This window comes from Corvus cornix, chromosome 5 (genome assembly GCF_000738735.6).
Source record: "Corvus cornix cornix isolate S_Up_H32 chromosome 5, ASM73873v5, whole genome shotgun sequence".
Lineage (NCBI taxonomy): Eukaryota > Metazoa > Chordata > Aves > Passeriformes > Corvidae > Corvus > Corvus cornix.
In genome coordinates, this window is record NC_046335.1 from 16,399,949 (window position 1) to 16,415,185 (window position 15,237).

The 15,237-nt window shown below is 37.3% G+C and overlaps 1 protein-coding gene and 1 pseudogene across 4 annotated transcripts in view; both read left to right on the forward strand.

The window, feature by feature from the left end:
• Positions 1-15,237, forward strand: part of RPS6KA5 (ribosomal protein S6 kinase A5) — a 72,613-nt gene that overhangs the window by 32,514 nt on the left and 24,862 nt on the right. For 2 of the 4 annotated variants that reach the window (XM_039552234.1, XM_019280535.2), the window contains exon 6: positions 11,461-11,544. In XM_039552234.1, the coding sequence (XP_039408168.1) occupies positions 11,461-11,544 (84 nt within the window). Of the gene's footprint in view, positions 1-10,644; positions 10,773-11,460; positions 11,545-15,237 lie in introns of all 4 variants that reach the window. The other 2 variants (XM_019280524.1, XM_019280531.1) reach the window with 2 other exon arrangements.
• On the forward strand, positions 11,592-14,574 carry LOC104687697 (annotated as a pseudogene).

Consider the following 15,237-nt stretch of genomic DNA (forward strand, 5'->3'; position numbering starts at 1 on the left):
TTGCTAAAATGCAACTTCATTTTTTACGATCTTTCTGCTCACATTTCCTTTAGTTCTGTAACCAAACTAAAAATCATATTTTAGTGTACATGGAGATGTCTATGTCTCAGAAAAAATAATATGAACACATGCATTGAATTACTGTAAAAATGATATATTTGACCATGCATAATAATTAAAGTTTTTCTTCTTAATTAAATCCAGTGAAGTACACTTTCTTCCAGAGTATAGTGAAGTGCTCAATTCTTCTGCATTGGTACATGTCTTCTGCATTATCTTAAGTTTTTTCTGAAATTTTTGTGTTTGCTTAATGAAATTCAAATAAATTAGATAGTAAATACTGAATGTTGTCAGTCTTCAAACAGTGTGTCTGTGAGCATACAAATGCCTTGGCAATAAATAATATAAAAGTGGATATTCTGTATGAGGGATGATTGAATTGAAGCCTAAGACTTTGGGTGGATGTCTGTGTACTTCTATCTGATGTGTAGAATGAATATTTAATATACATTGTTGTTTCTTCATCTGAAAATCTCTTGATCAGAGTTGGAAATTTAGTTATAACTCTCAAATGCTTTTCACTGTTGAATTGTTTGATTTCATTTATTTGATGATAGAGTGAACATTTTGTTCTGGAAAGAAAATTAGTTAATTTAAAAAAATTTTAAATGATACACGTTGGAGGAAAAGTGATTAAATGGAGATTGGTCCACTATGGGTTTTGGTAGATGATCTAGGAAGAGATTTGTATACGTTCTTAGTGGAGTTTAAAGGTAGTGCAGAACAGAGAGGAGTGACTACAACTTGACTCATTTAGTGCTTTAGGAACTGTCATCTCACGTGAGTGAACTAGTAGATTAGCTATGCATTTAACTTTAAAAGGCTTTAAAAGACCCCTTATACTTGTCCAATTAAAGTGAAAATGTCTTATCATTGCAATTAGACTGTACATTGTCCAACACTGAGCATTCTCTTGCAAAAAAGAGTAAAATTATCCATACTTCAGATAACTTGTGTTTTAGTTAAAGGATTGTTCAGTGATGTAGACATAAACAGGTATAAGGAGTAGATTTACATTTCTCCAAAGAGAAAAAAGTAAGAGTAAATTGAATAGTGAAATTAGTCCACAGAAGTTAACATGGGTTATAAATATGTCTGGATAATTAGTTTTGGAAAAAGACATGAAACAATGGCAAAAACTTCTTGTTTTGTTTGGTGTACTTCAGTTGGCTCAGTTTTAACTGTCTTGAAATTGAATATTAAGAACTACCAAACACTCTACAGGCACATCACTGAGCTGGACTACTTTAACTGCAAAACCAGGTCATCAGTGATCAGATGACTGACTGTTTGAGCCTTTGCCCAGGAGGTTTCCTTTTTCAGTGCTTATCGCAAGGAAGATTGTGCTTTTCCAGCGTGGACCACTAATGCAGAAGACCAGAGCATAAAATAGTTTCTGTCCAGATTTTGATGCCAAAATATTAAAGTTCTGTTAAGAATTTTTGCAAGACAGATCATGATGCCTTACAACGGACTGCTTTAAGGATACTGTTTTCCTATTGTAATATACCACTTTAAAAAAGTCCCATTTTGGGGAGAAAGGCCAACCTCTGTGTTAAGTAGTCTGGTATCTTCTATTGGATATTAGGTTGCTAGTCACTAAGAAAAATTCTGATTCTGTTTTCCAAAGGAAAACAAGTAACTTTTAGAGAGCAAATGCTCCCATTGTCATGAATCCATTTTTCCCATAGATTTTTTTTTCTTTTGAATTACTGCAAATACCCTACTTCCATGAAACTTGGGCAGCCACGTGCGAAAAACTCACATGACCAGAGATTCACAGACAAATGTAAATGAATTTAGAACCAGATGGATTGCATTTGAGCAAAATGGTCCACTCTCACTCCTTTACCTTTTACACGTGGAGCTCTCTGAAACTGTTTATTTGACATGTTCTGTATGATTTTCTTTATTAAAAAAAAAAAAAAAATTAACTTTTGAAGGCTTGTAGTAACAGCTAGCAGAACTCTTCCTAGAATTAGCACTCTTCCATACCTTATAATTTTGCTTCTCTTTGAAGAAATATGATTTTTTCAGGTTTTGCTTTGTGTACTGTTCTTTCTTGGTACTATTACCTCTCTCATCTCAAAAAGGCGATGCTTTAGAAAACAAGCCTTCCAAAAATTGGAATTTTGAGAAGAACCTAGTACAAAATGTTCATCCAAGTTGACAGTGGTACAGACTTGCATTCCTTCCACACAATAATACATTGTTTCTGAATTTTTTTGTCTGTAGAATTGAGACTTTTGTTTTCTTTACTCTTAGTTATTTACTTTAAAATCCATTATCAGGAACTGGTTTAAATAATTTCATGTAGAATTGCAGTTGCATTGCGCTGTGAAACCGAACATTGCTGTTGTAAAAGTCTGTGAAAAGGTTTCTTGAATCTCCACTTGACATTAGATGAGGGTGTGGCCTTCCACTGACTTTTTTTCTGGGGTCACAGAGGTAGAGGTCGTAGCTTTCTTGGTTAACACAGTGCAAGGTTTAGCTACCCTTGCTGTCCCCTTTATCTGCCTGTTCTGATGGCATCTGCTGGCAGGCAAATCTCATTCTTGCTTGAAAAATTCAGTAGCATTATTCCATGTGTGTTTTCAAAGCAGAAGTCATCAGTCGAGCTGTGGCAAGAGGCATACTAACCAATATATTCTGACTTAAATGGCTTCTTCAAGCTGGAACAGCCACCAGGATAGGATGTTCAATTAATTTCACATGACCCTATACTTTTTTAAAAATTCTTCATACGATGACATTTCAAACTAGTGGACCTTTGATCTGCCCTGTTGCAACGATTTTTGCTCTAGTCTAAGCTTTTGTTTTCATATTACAGTCTTCATTATGATTTTGTTATATGCAACAGAGCAGTCTAACTAGCGTACCACTAAGCTTTTTGCCTGTCTTTGTTCTTTCTTGTTTGTCTCCTGCAAAGGTTAGTTTTGGTCATGAATAGAAGTTTACAGCTGCAGAAGCAACAGTCTTCAGCTGAGAGACTTTTTTTTATAATTTCTGGTATGGACAGCTTAATTACTCAGTGTTATTTTTAGATATTGCCACCAATAAGTTTCCCAAAATAATTGAAATTTTAAAAAACCGAAGTGAGTAAAAACAAGAAACCAGTCAGTACGCAAGGACTTTGTTGAAACAAGATTTTTTTCCTCATTTTAAACCTATATTGCATCTTTGAACTGTGAGAGATCTTTTTGCCAATTTTTATATAATTTTGCCTTCCTAAATTAAGATTGTAATTATTGTTATTCTGGGCCATTAAAATAATGGCGAAGAATGTTAGAGGTATAATTTCTATGGAGATGGGTTTTTTCCTTGGTGCAGTTCTATTTTTGAGGTAAATATCTATGGTAGGTTGACTTCTAAGACTCACTGAAGGTACAGGTCCTGTTTCTGCCAAGAAATCAGGCTTCTCAGTCTTTACTTGCGAATTTTCTGAAATGTAAAATCCATTCAGCAGGGGAGCTTGTTAGTAGCACCTCTGCTATGTGGCCTTAAGTAAATGTTCAGTTATGATATTATTCTTTTGATTTATCCTATGGTCCTGGTTTTCTTACTAAGCTTACCGAGGGAAATCTAATGTCTTGCTTGATCAGTAGCTTGCAGCCAGTTTGCTGATAGCTAATATATGAAATGTTCTGTGTGATACTGCTGAACTCTTCAACTGCATGAATTCTTCAGTCCTGTAAGCTGTTCCTGGAGGAACTGTGGTTCTTGACTAGTTTTCCAGGAAGCAGCAGGGTGGGGAGACAGCTCACACTAATGCAGGGAGCAAAGTGTGATAGTGAGGCAGGTATGGATCAATGTGCTCACTGACCAGGAGTGCAAGATCAGAACGAGTCTAGTGCCAGAAAAACAGGCTTGGTTAACAGTCCAGTGGTTATCAAAAAAGTTTGTTGTGAGGGAAGAGGCTTGAGGACAAATCAGGATTTGAATTTGGTGGATCAGTATCAGCGAGGTACCCAGCCAAGTACAGACATACCTACAGCACAGCTGATGCAAGGTTCAAGAATGGGAGCCTGAACTTCTGCTCCCAGCTGAAAGTGGAAGAGGCCCGCCCCTGAGAAGGTTCCACACAGGTCACTCAGCTGCATTTTGTCAGAATTGGTCTTAAGCAGAGATGCCTTAACCCCTATGATTGGTGAAAGAGATTGTAGAGCCTGTTGATAAGCTCAGGGTCCTGCCATTGGTAATTCTGGGAAAGCTTTCGCTATTTATGCTTGTAGCGAAGCTGTAAGTTATGACTTTCAGGACTCTGTTTACATACACTCACAGCTGTACAAAATAGGAACAATGATGGTACTTGATTGGAACAATGATTCTTGTATTCTAGAAATTTTGGTACATCTCTTCATTTCTGATGGGTGCTATTTGAAACACTACTGATAGAGCCCAGAGAGGGTCTAATTAATGCAGTCTGGAACTTTGATGTACCTTTAACAAAGGAAGAAAGACAACTTGGGATTTGAAGCATTTGTTCAGAGGTATAAGCAATTAAGGAAGATAGTTATACTCCAGTGTGTTTCCCTGAATTAATCAAATGAAGAGCAACAGCGAGAGTTCTCTGGTGCAGTACGAACACTGGTGTCTGTTCATGCATAGAAATTATCTACCACTTTAGGCATTTGAGGAGACTAAGAAATGGATTTTATGTTGAAAGGACAAGAAAATTGTTTAATCTGATACCCTGTGAAACTCTTTAGATGAGCCCGTACACCCAATTAAGTCTTACTTCTGAATACAGTCACATTATATATCCTTTCTAACCTTTGCTGTCTGAATTTGCTTATTTCTTAACTACTTACTTTTTCTTCAGCAGCCTTGCAAAAATAGTAGAATGAATGATTCTCCTGTCAATTTCTAAATATGCATTGAATAAAAGAAAATTATTAGAGGGGACAGTTTAGTGTATATTGTTTAAAATGTTCTTTGTTAACTAAGAAATTGGTAAAACTGTAAAATAGAAGAGTCAATGGCCATACCATTGTGGCTGAAGCTATTTGTATTATATTGATACTGATAAATATGCACACAAAGACATTTCAGAAATCTCACAAAAACACACTAGCATTATTCTTCAAGAGGATTCACTACCTATTTAGTGTTTCCAGTACTGTTGCCTCTTGCTGCTATTTCGAGTTCTGAATTGGGAGTCTGTGTTTCTGCCTTACCCTCTTGGAGTGAGACCTTCTGTGGAAGAGTAACATGCAAGTGTCTTTTGGGATGGCTTCTTCCTCACTGGCTGAAGTGTTGCAGTCCTAGCCAGGTGGCAAGTATTTATGCTGAGTGTTGGGACTTCTGTATGTATTTGAATTAGTGGCTGGGAGCTGTTAAATAATCTGATACAAAGTTAGATACTTGGTATCTTTTGGGACAGAATTACTCTCCTCAACATATTTTTTTTTAATAAAGCCTTCCATGAAAGGGTATTAGGGATGTCCACTGCCATCACTGAACCTTCATGAGAACAATACCTTCTGTGTCTTTTTAACAGGACTGACTTTCCTGCTAGGCTAGAATTTGCATGAAGCACTACTTAAGAAATAGAATTTTTCTTAGGTACAGTTAGTATATTAATAATCATACCACAAAATAGAAATTTGAGGAACTTTGCAAGCAGTTCTGCATTTTTCCAGTATGTGAAGTATATGCTAGGTGATTGCTAAAAGAGAAGCCCCACTATACAGAGAATTTTAGCTAAACTATGATTTTTCGTGAGTTTGATTTGTCATCTCTAAACCTCATCTGAAAGTTGGTATAGAGAATTTTACTACCCATGCAATAAGGGGGGAATTGTCCTTGACTAAGTGGAAAGTCCATAGCTGTATTAGATTTAACACATTACTTAAATGTGTTATGCCATTTCAGAATACCTCCAAGAGAGAAGTATTCCTCTTTTCTTGCTAGGTCATAACATTTTGAAACCTTCATAATGATGAAGTCAGATTAAGGGAATGAGGCAATTTAATTTGCCAACTAAGAACTACGGACAAGCATAGGAATGTTGTAAGAATGTTGCTGAAAACCATAGAAGAACCCAGTCAAAACATGCATAGTAATTATATTATTTCTCCATAACAAACATGATGAGAACCAGTAAATAATTCTTGTCTGGATTGGAGAATTTTTCATTGGACTTGTGGAGTCAATCATCAGAGCAGCCCTGAATGCCTTCAGAGAGCTTCTGTCTGGCTACCTGGTTCCCTTCTGTGCCATTGCACACTCTTGCTCCATGGCACTAGGTGCTAGCCAGCCATAGTTATTCCTGACAGATGAAATATGTGCCACCAGAGACTGTACCTCTGACTCTCCAGCTCTACGGCTGGCCTTTGTGTTCTTAGCCCAACAGCACTGAGTTTTCTAGGTTTTGGTTTTGTTGTCTTTTTTTAAATATTGACTTCATTGAAGGAACAATTTTTAAGCTATGTGATAATGTTCCAAGAATATTTTATATGAATATGGAATGCAAGGAAGTTAGTTCAAGCCAATTTAATAGCTGATAAGTGTTCTTTCCCTTATATAACATAGTTTCAATTTCTTGAAATTCTTGTACTAGAACTTAACTTGCTCTAGGTTTTAACCAAGCCTTTTGACCTTATCCTACCATCTCTTCGAATAGCAAGGAATTCCCATTAGAGAGTACTTACACTATTAAAGAACTTTTAGGGAAGAGTAGCGTTGGTTTTATATATTTACTTTTTACAAGTTACAAAATATATTTAAGGAGTCAAATTTCACAGTTTGAAAGAATATGATAGTATTATAGTTTCAGAATTTGTCATATCTGATGTTCCAGGTAGCAGTCTAGCTCAGTTAAGAACAAAGTATTTGTGCAGTAAGTAGTCAGAAAACAGAAAGCAGTCTGTCGTGTTTCAAAGATGACCTTTCATGTAGTTGGAGAAGTGGGTCCTAATTTTGAATGCTGAAAAGAATGGGTTCAGTGAATACCTGGCTAATCCTCTGTCTAAATAATGTTTGCACAAAGACTTCTAAATTAAATAAGCCATAAGGTTTTATGACTCAAGTGTCTGTTGGAGTAGTGGTGGCAGTTATTATTTAGATGAAGCTCATCAAGTTAAAGAAGTACTTCAAAGGCTGTATATTTAAATGTTAAATAATACATCTTCAAATGGCATAGTAACTGTCTTAAGACACTTGAGTGCTTTCCACACCTGCATTTACACTTCGGAATTAAAATCACAATTGCTCAAGCTCTCAAGCGTTTCCCCAAAGCAGTATATGTATGGCAAATAGATCTTCTCCTCAGTCTTGTGCACATGTGCAGAACAGTGTACTTGGAATATGCCTGAGTGTTCTAAGCCAGATACTCTAAATGCACTTTTCAGTTATACAGGTCTCTATTTCCATGGGGAAATTAATTTGATTTTGTTGGGGCCCTGAACTAATGATGTTCTGCCTATTGAAGGAGTTATTATACTATATAACAGTTCCTTGGGATCAGGTCCTCTTCTCTGAGAAGAATTGCAAGGCCTTCACCTCCAAGGTGTTGGGAAACACCCATCCAGAATCTGTTGTCACTATTTCTTTGCCCAGATTGCATGCCCTTTTTGGATGCATTAGGACATTGAATCAGACATTTACAATGCTTCTGGGCTGTGTGAGTTTTGTGGCACTGGAAACTAACACCGTCCTGCCAGCACAGTATCCTCTTAAATCAGGCATAGAGGAGTAGTCCTTTTTCTGAAGAGCTGGCTGCAAAAAGGCAGTTTGGACCAGTAGAGGTGAGCCTTTTAAGAGCATGTTGAGCATGAGTGATACCTTTGCTGTCTTGATGTCTCATCTGATTCCTGTGATTCGCTTTGGAATCGCACTTCTTGTCCCACATACTGTTACAACCTGTTGAGCAGTTGCAAGACTTAACAACTGTCTGAGCTGCCTTTGCACATGTTAGTAAACTGAATCTGTATTATTGTAGGCTAGGATGGATGCTCTAAAGGACACATCCTTCTATGACAGTAGTGACTGTTTCTCTATCAGTCAAGCCTTTCCAGTAAATGTGGTGAGTGTGATTAGTGTCTGCAGCAGAGTAGAGTTTGATCTTTTTGCTTTTTTTGGTTGCTGTTAAAGTGCTTTTTTTGTATTTGTTGAAGGAGGTCATTAGACAACTTTGAAGGCATAAGACCTCTCTGTCACTGAGGAGAAAACTTTACACACGTGCTTTCTACATTTTCAGGTAGTTTCAAATGCCTGCCTACCATTCCTTGGTTATAAAGCAGAGCCAAGCGAAGATATCACAAGATCATCAAGAACATGGTGGTGCAAGATTGCCAACCCTCTGTCAGCACTTTTGATTGATTTTTGGAGTTAGGTATTTTGATCTCTGCAATTGGTGTAATTGTGGTCAAGATGCCCAGGTTGGGGTACTTAGTCTTAGCAAAGAAGACACTGTTCTGAGGTAGGGTTTTTCTGGTGAAGTGCTGTCTTCCAGGACAAATGGTAATCTGCATCACACATCTCTTGGATGTCACAGAGTTCTAACGCTCTGCATGAAAGCTGCCCGGTGCCCTTTCTTTTTTTTGATGAAGGAAAATGAAAATGGGATGTTAAAATAAGTTATGTGGAGATGTACTGAAACTGCCCTGGCAAGTTAAAGCAGTTGCAATTCACTAGGCTGCTTAGATCAGTCAGAATGATAGCCGGGAACTAGGAAGCAATGCAGTACACCATCTTTTTTAATATTGCTGTAGCTGGTGTGGGGAAATTTATATATCTACCCTGTGTGTAGTACTACAGTATTTATTAGAAACAGTCTGGTAATATATACTGGGACAGCCCCTGTGTCAGTGTGTTGTTCATCTCGAAGGTAAAATAATAGGGAAATATAACGTGGTTTTCTAATTTAATAGCAAGATGGCTTAACAAAATGAACTGCCTGGCTGTCCATGTGAATGTATCTATCACTATTCAAGAACTCGTAACAAAATTCTCTGTGGCTTCAAGACAAGTTGTTGCTCTCTTAAGCAGCTAACTGGTTTGAGTAGCCACTTTGTTTACCTTTACTAAAAGATATGTTATTGCATAAACATTCAGAAATTATGCTGAAATGTAAATGTGGAGGGGGTACAAAATAGGATTTGGTTGTGGTTTCACAAATGAATGTTGAAATACAGCTTTCAGTGACATTTTGTGACAGAATCACAGAGTGGAAGGGGTTGCTAGAAGTCATCTTGCCCAACCCCCCGCACAAATACAGTCACCTAGAGCTGGTTGCCCACAGGAAGCCTTTTGAATATCTACAAGGAGGGATACTCCACAACCTTCATGGCCAGCCTGTGCCAGCACTCAGTCCCCCTCACAGTAAAAAAGTGTTTCCTCCTCTGGTCTTGTCTCTAGGCACCATTGAAAAGAGCCTTGCTCCCTCTTCTTTGCGTACTTCCTTCAGGCGTTTTTGTACTTTGATGAGATCTCCCTGAGCTTTCAGGTTCACCTCTTCAGGTGAAACAGTCCCAGCTTTCTCAGCCTTTCCTCAAAGGTTCCCTAAATCATATTTATGGTTCTTTTTGCTGGACTCTGTCCACTATATCCTTGTCTCTCATGTACCCAAGAGACCAGAAAATGACAGAAAATAAAACTGTTATTGGAGATAACATTCTTTGAAAATGGTTTTAAACCCACGTGTAGTGCATAACAGAGGAAACTATTAATGACTTCCTGTAAGAGGCATATTTAACAGTGGCAAATTTACCGAAGTGTTCCTAGTGAAATTTCACACTGCAAAACCTGTGTTTTTTAAGTAACAGCTAGATGTAATTGATGAAGCCTGTAACTTAATAAACCACAACATAAACAGAGGTTTCTAACAAAGAAGTATCTAGATTTTATGACTTCAACTGTTTTGAAGTCAGGACTTTCTACAGTATCTTATGAAGGCAAGTCTGTGTTAATCTGTGGTGGAGTCAGAGTGCTTTGCTTTCAGACAGTCGTCTTGATATCTCACTTTGGCTGCATTATCTTTACTCTTTGGAGAGGTAGCGAGTGAAGAACAGTTTCTTTCTGCGTTTTCCACTCCCCTTCCTTTTCCCCATTCTTCCTCCCTCCCTCCCAGCTGAAGGAAAAAAGAACAGAGATATTGAGTAGGTTTAGACTGGCTGATGGAGGGCTAGGGATTTCTGATAATTTTTCTTTGTTTATGCTTTTTATCACATTATATTCCTTAGGATAACAGGTTCTGGAAAAGATTATCAGAGAGAAACAATAGTTGTGTCAAAAGAAAGTGGAATCATGAAAAGTTCATTATTATATGGTTTTGTCTCAGAAGTTAATATTTCAAGTTAATATTTGAACAAAATGAGGCCTTATAACTATTTTGAACTCAGAATTTCATCCCAAAAAACCAGTCACAGTATATGTATTTTAAGAAATACAGTTTAATAATATGCTGCTGGACTGTTTAACTTTTATGCCTTAGGTAGCACAGAGCACTATTTCTACTTTTAGAAGCTTCTTCTCATTAGTGTAGTCTCTTATATAGCACCTGTTTTAAACTCCAAATCTGAATCTACAAATGTAAAACCTGACTTTTGAAATATTTGCTTTTTTGAACACTCTTCTTTAAAGGACCTATCAGGATCTCTCCCCAAAATGCTAGAAGCATGAAGGATAAGGGAGGAACAATGTTGCATGGCCCAAACACATGTGCTTTCGTCATTAGCAAGGTACAGCATGACCTCATGTTGACCTCAAAGGTAAATCGCTACCAGGGAACAATTATACATGCCTGTGAAAGCAGCTTAGTTTTGAACATAGTCAAGAGAATAATTCAGTGCATAGAATAAAATTGAATTTACAACACTGTCTGCCTTTCCCTTTCTGTCTTGTCTCTCTCCAAGTCTCTTCTTGAGATAATGTTGTTTTTTATATATGTGTTTGTTGTGAAACAAAACAACTTTTCTAGCGGTCATAACAAATTCCTAAATATGGGGAACCCAAAGGATCTTGTATCCAATTTAGTCAAATTGTACATCTTACAAAGAAATTCCCTTTTTAATGAAAAGTTTCATTTGTTATCTAGAGCACTGGTATTGCAGACTTCAGAATGTATATCTATGTTACTTGGGGAATCTTGTGTAATTCTGAAATGTATAAATCATTTTAGACTTACGGGAGAGTTTTTTTTAAATACTAGTAGATTAATTTTTGTGTGTTTATCTTAGATTGCAACACAGACTTATGACATTTTATTTTTTCATAGAAGACTAAATATTCTGTAGCATTATGTGATACATCTCTACATATGATGGAATATTATTTAGCTAGCAGTTCTGAGCTATTTGGAGAAGAATTGCTGCCAGCATTTCGGAACTGTTAGCCATATCTGTCCCATATCATTTGTATAATATAGTTGTTTGATGTAAATTTTACTTTTTTTTCTAGAACGAGAGAGCATATTCCTTCTGTGGAACAATAGAATATATGGCTCCAGATATTGTAAGAGGGGGAGACACAGGACATGATAAGGTATGTTCTGAGTTTATTACTGAAAATAAACTAATTCTTCAGTCAACATGTTGCTCAGTTTGGGTGGTTTTTGTAAAATATGATGTTGTCTTATTTAAGTATGTGTTGTTTTAGGTTGTCCTAAAATAGATTATTTCCTGTGTATTCAGTGGTCTGTTGATGTGTTTTCCTTTTCTGATCTGAGGTAAAGGGCATGTTTATAAAGGTATTGAGGCTTATTTTTGTTCTGTTCAAAATTTGTTCTAAACATGCTGTGGGACAATAAACTTAGTTGACACTTATTTGCCTTTGCATGAAAAACTAGTTCAGAGTGGAAAGTGACTGGTTTGTGGCTAATTCTGATATACATGTTAAATTGGACATCAGAGAAATCTGTTATACTTACTGAGGTATGGGATGGGTTATTAATGTTAAAAGTGTTCTCATATTGTAAAAATTAATTGTTTGGCTTGCGACTCAAGTTTTATTACACAGTAAAGTGTCAGTAATTGATAGATAAGATCAAGACAACAACAATTAACAGATTATTTTTAAAACAAACAAAAAACCCTATTCTCCAAAATAATTCTACAATATTCCTAGATAATTTATTCTGATTGCTCACTATACTTGGTAGTTTTGGAGAATATTGAATCTATGTGGTTTTTTGCTGTAGACTGAGTTGACTTGTCTTTCTGTTGTGGATCATGGAATGTAGTTGATTGTGGTTCTGGTCTAAGAACTGGAAAAGTCTGACTTTTGCCCGAGAAAGTTCTTTCTTTTTCTTCTCTATGCATTCTGTGTCTCTTTTGGTCTGAGTTTACCTTCAGTTAGGGAGCATTGTAGTGGGCACAGCTGGGATTTGGCAGTTTGAAGTATAGCAGAATGACCTCCCTGATTCTTCTACTACACATAAAATAAAGTGTGCTTTGTCTTTTCACTGAGTCATTGTTTCACATCTACCTTGAATTCCACTATAACCTCTTTGTCTTTTTCTACTATACTGATTGCCCAGTTGCTATTAAAAATGGAATTTAAACTTGCGTATTGAAGCTTCTTCCTGCACTCTCTTAATTTAGTCATTCCACCTCCAGAGCATCTCTCAGATTTCTCAGTCATGTTGAATTATGATTCTGGCTTCTCAAAGCTTGCAAATTCAGTCTTGTTGCTGACTTGAAGAGGAATCTCTCTTCTGTTACCTTTGGTTCTCTCTGATACTTCCATCAGATGTTGTGCAGAGTCATACGGTGTTTTATAACGAATAGCTTCACAGTTTGATGGTGAATGTTAGCTGATCGATAGGGGTGATTTTGCAGTTATGTGTGTGATGTTAGTTGTTTACACCACACGTTCACTACCTTAGCATTGGCAGTGTCATGTATTGTCATTTTAGAAGGTTTTTAGTGTATTTTATACTTACTGCATATCTAGCAACTCAAAGACCTTACAAAAAGAGAAAACAAGATTGCTTTAGTATGCTGTGCTCTCATTAGTCAGTATTTATCATCTGTAATCTCTTCTAGATGATTGCAGTGTTTGTCTTAAGGACTTGCTCTAGTATTTCAGTATTTATTTTTTTAAAGTTTGATTTCTGATTCTGCAAATCCTCCTTTTCTTTTGGAAAAACACATGCCAAGAAGAAATTCTTTGGGATTTTCTCTGAGAATTATGTATTTGTAAAGATAATTAGTAACAGTGCAGAGACTTCTTCAGCGAGTTCTAGACACTCTTGGCTGAATATATCAGAAATCAGATTCTGTATATTTTGAAGCAAAACCAAATAAAATATGTGGTGATTGTCATGATTTCACTAGCTGTCTTCCTGTATTGTGTTAATATTGCCAACACAAGTAAAGCAGAAGTTTCATTGATTTTCAGATTTCATGGCTGTGAACCTGAGAAGCTCAAACACCTGTAATTAATTTCATTGAAAGGACTAAACTGCTTCCTTTATTATTCATAGTAGCATCCTTCCTTTTGAAAGAGAGAAATATTTTTTAAGTTATGAGAGATATGAATAATATGATGAGTATATGAGAAGCCAAATATCCCATGTATTACCACAGTCCATCTCTCTAAGGCCCATGAGGTGCAGTGGTGGCACTGGATGACCATGATTGAACAGTGCCTGTGCCATCTGGAGCTGCACATGCAAAATGGATAGCAGGGGAAGTAGCAGGAACCAAAATGCAGTAAACTGTCAAAGTGGGAGTAACAAGGCTCATGCTAGATCCTTAGTAAAGTTCTTTAGCAAACAAAACCACTGTTTTACCCATGATCCATTGCAACAGTAGCATGTTGGAGACATGGTTTTTTCTGAAAGCTCTGCCTGAGTGAACCAGCAAAGAGGTGAAACATGAACTGGCTGAAACTGTGTTCAAGGTTGGAAATGTCACAGGTTTAATAACAGGAAAGAACTGTGCTTTTAAGCAGGTTCCCTAAAAATCTCTCTGGTTCGGAATATCTGACAGAAGCAGATACTACCTAAGTGAAAAATTTCAGGATCCTAAATAGACAAATAGTGGTCCAGATAATTAAACATTAAAAAGTTGTTGTTGTTGACAACAACCAAAAATTGAATGCCATCTAGAGGGACCTGGATAAGCTCAAGAAGAGGCCATGCAAATCTTAGGAGTTTTAACAAGACCTAGTGCAAGGTGCTGCACCTGGGTGAGGGCAATCCCTGATATCAACGCAGGCTGGGGATGAACAGATCAGAGCAGCCCTGCTGAGAAGGACCTGGGGGTGCTGGTGAATGAGAGGCTGGACATGACCCAGCCATGTGCACTCACAGCCCAGAGAGGCAAACGTGTCCTGGGCTGCATCCAAAGCAGCGTGGTCAGCAGGGTGAGGGAGGGGATTCTGCCCCTCTGCTCTGTTCTGTTGAGACCCCAGCTGGAGTGCTGCATCCAGCTCTGGAGTTCTCTGCACAGGAAGGACATGGACCTGTTGAAGCAAGTCCAGAGAAGGGGCACCAAAGTGATGAGAGGGATCCTCTCCTATAAGGAAAGGCTGAGACAATTGGAATTGTTCAGCCTGGAGAAGGCCTAATTGCAACTTTCCAGTACCTGAAAGGAGCCTACAAGATGGAGAGAGACTTTTTACAAGGGCATGTAGTGACAGGACAAGGGGGAATGGCTTTAAACTGAAAGAGGAGATATTTAGATTAGATATTAGGATGAAATTCTTTACTGTGAGGCTGATGAGGTACTGGAACAGGTTGCTCAGAGAAGTTGTGAATGCTCCGTACCTGAAAATGTTCAAGGCTGGATTGAACGGGGCTCTGAGCAACCAGATTTAATGGAAGGTGTCCTTGTCCATTGCAGGAAGTTGGAACAAGATGGTATTTAAGATCCCTTCCAATCCAAACTATTCTATGATTCCGTAGCATTTTTAGGTGCCTGGATTAACTGTGGCCTGTGATCTTAAACTGTGCTTTTTGAACGTTCTTTAATTTCATTCTCAATCTCGTGAAAGTTCAAGTTCCACTACTTCTTAGCAAGCCTTAGGTTCCTCTGTTATTTTGAGTGCGTATTAGAATTCATATCACATGACAATGGTAAAAATAAAAATTAATTCTGGCAGGAAAACAAAAGGAGCTTGAGTAGTCAGTGTAAAGAGTTCAGATTGAGAAATAAGTTGAAGAAGCAATTGGAAAGATTTCAATATAAAATTAATTTATCACAGGAAATACCTTCAATCAGTACAACAGTT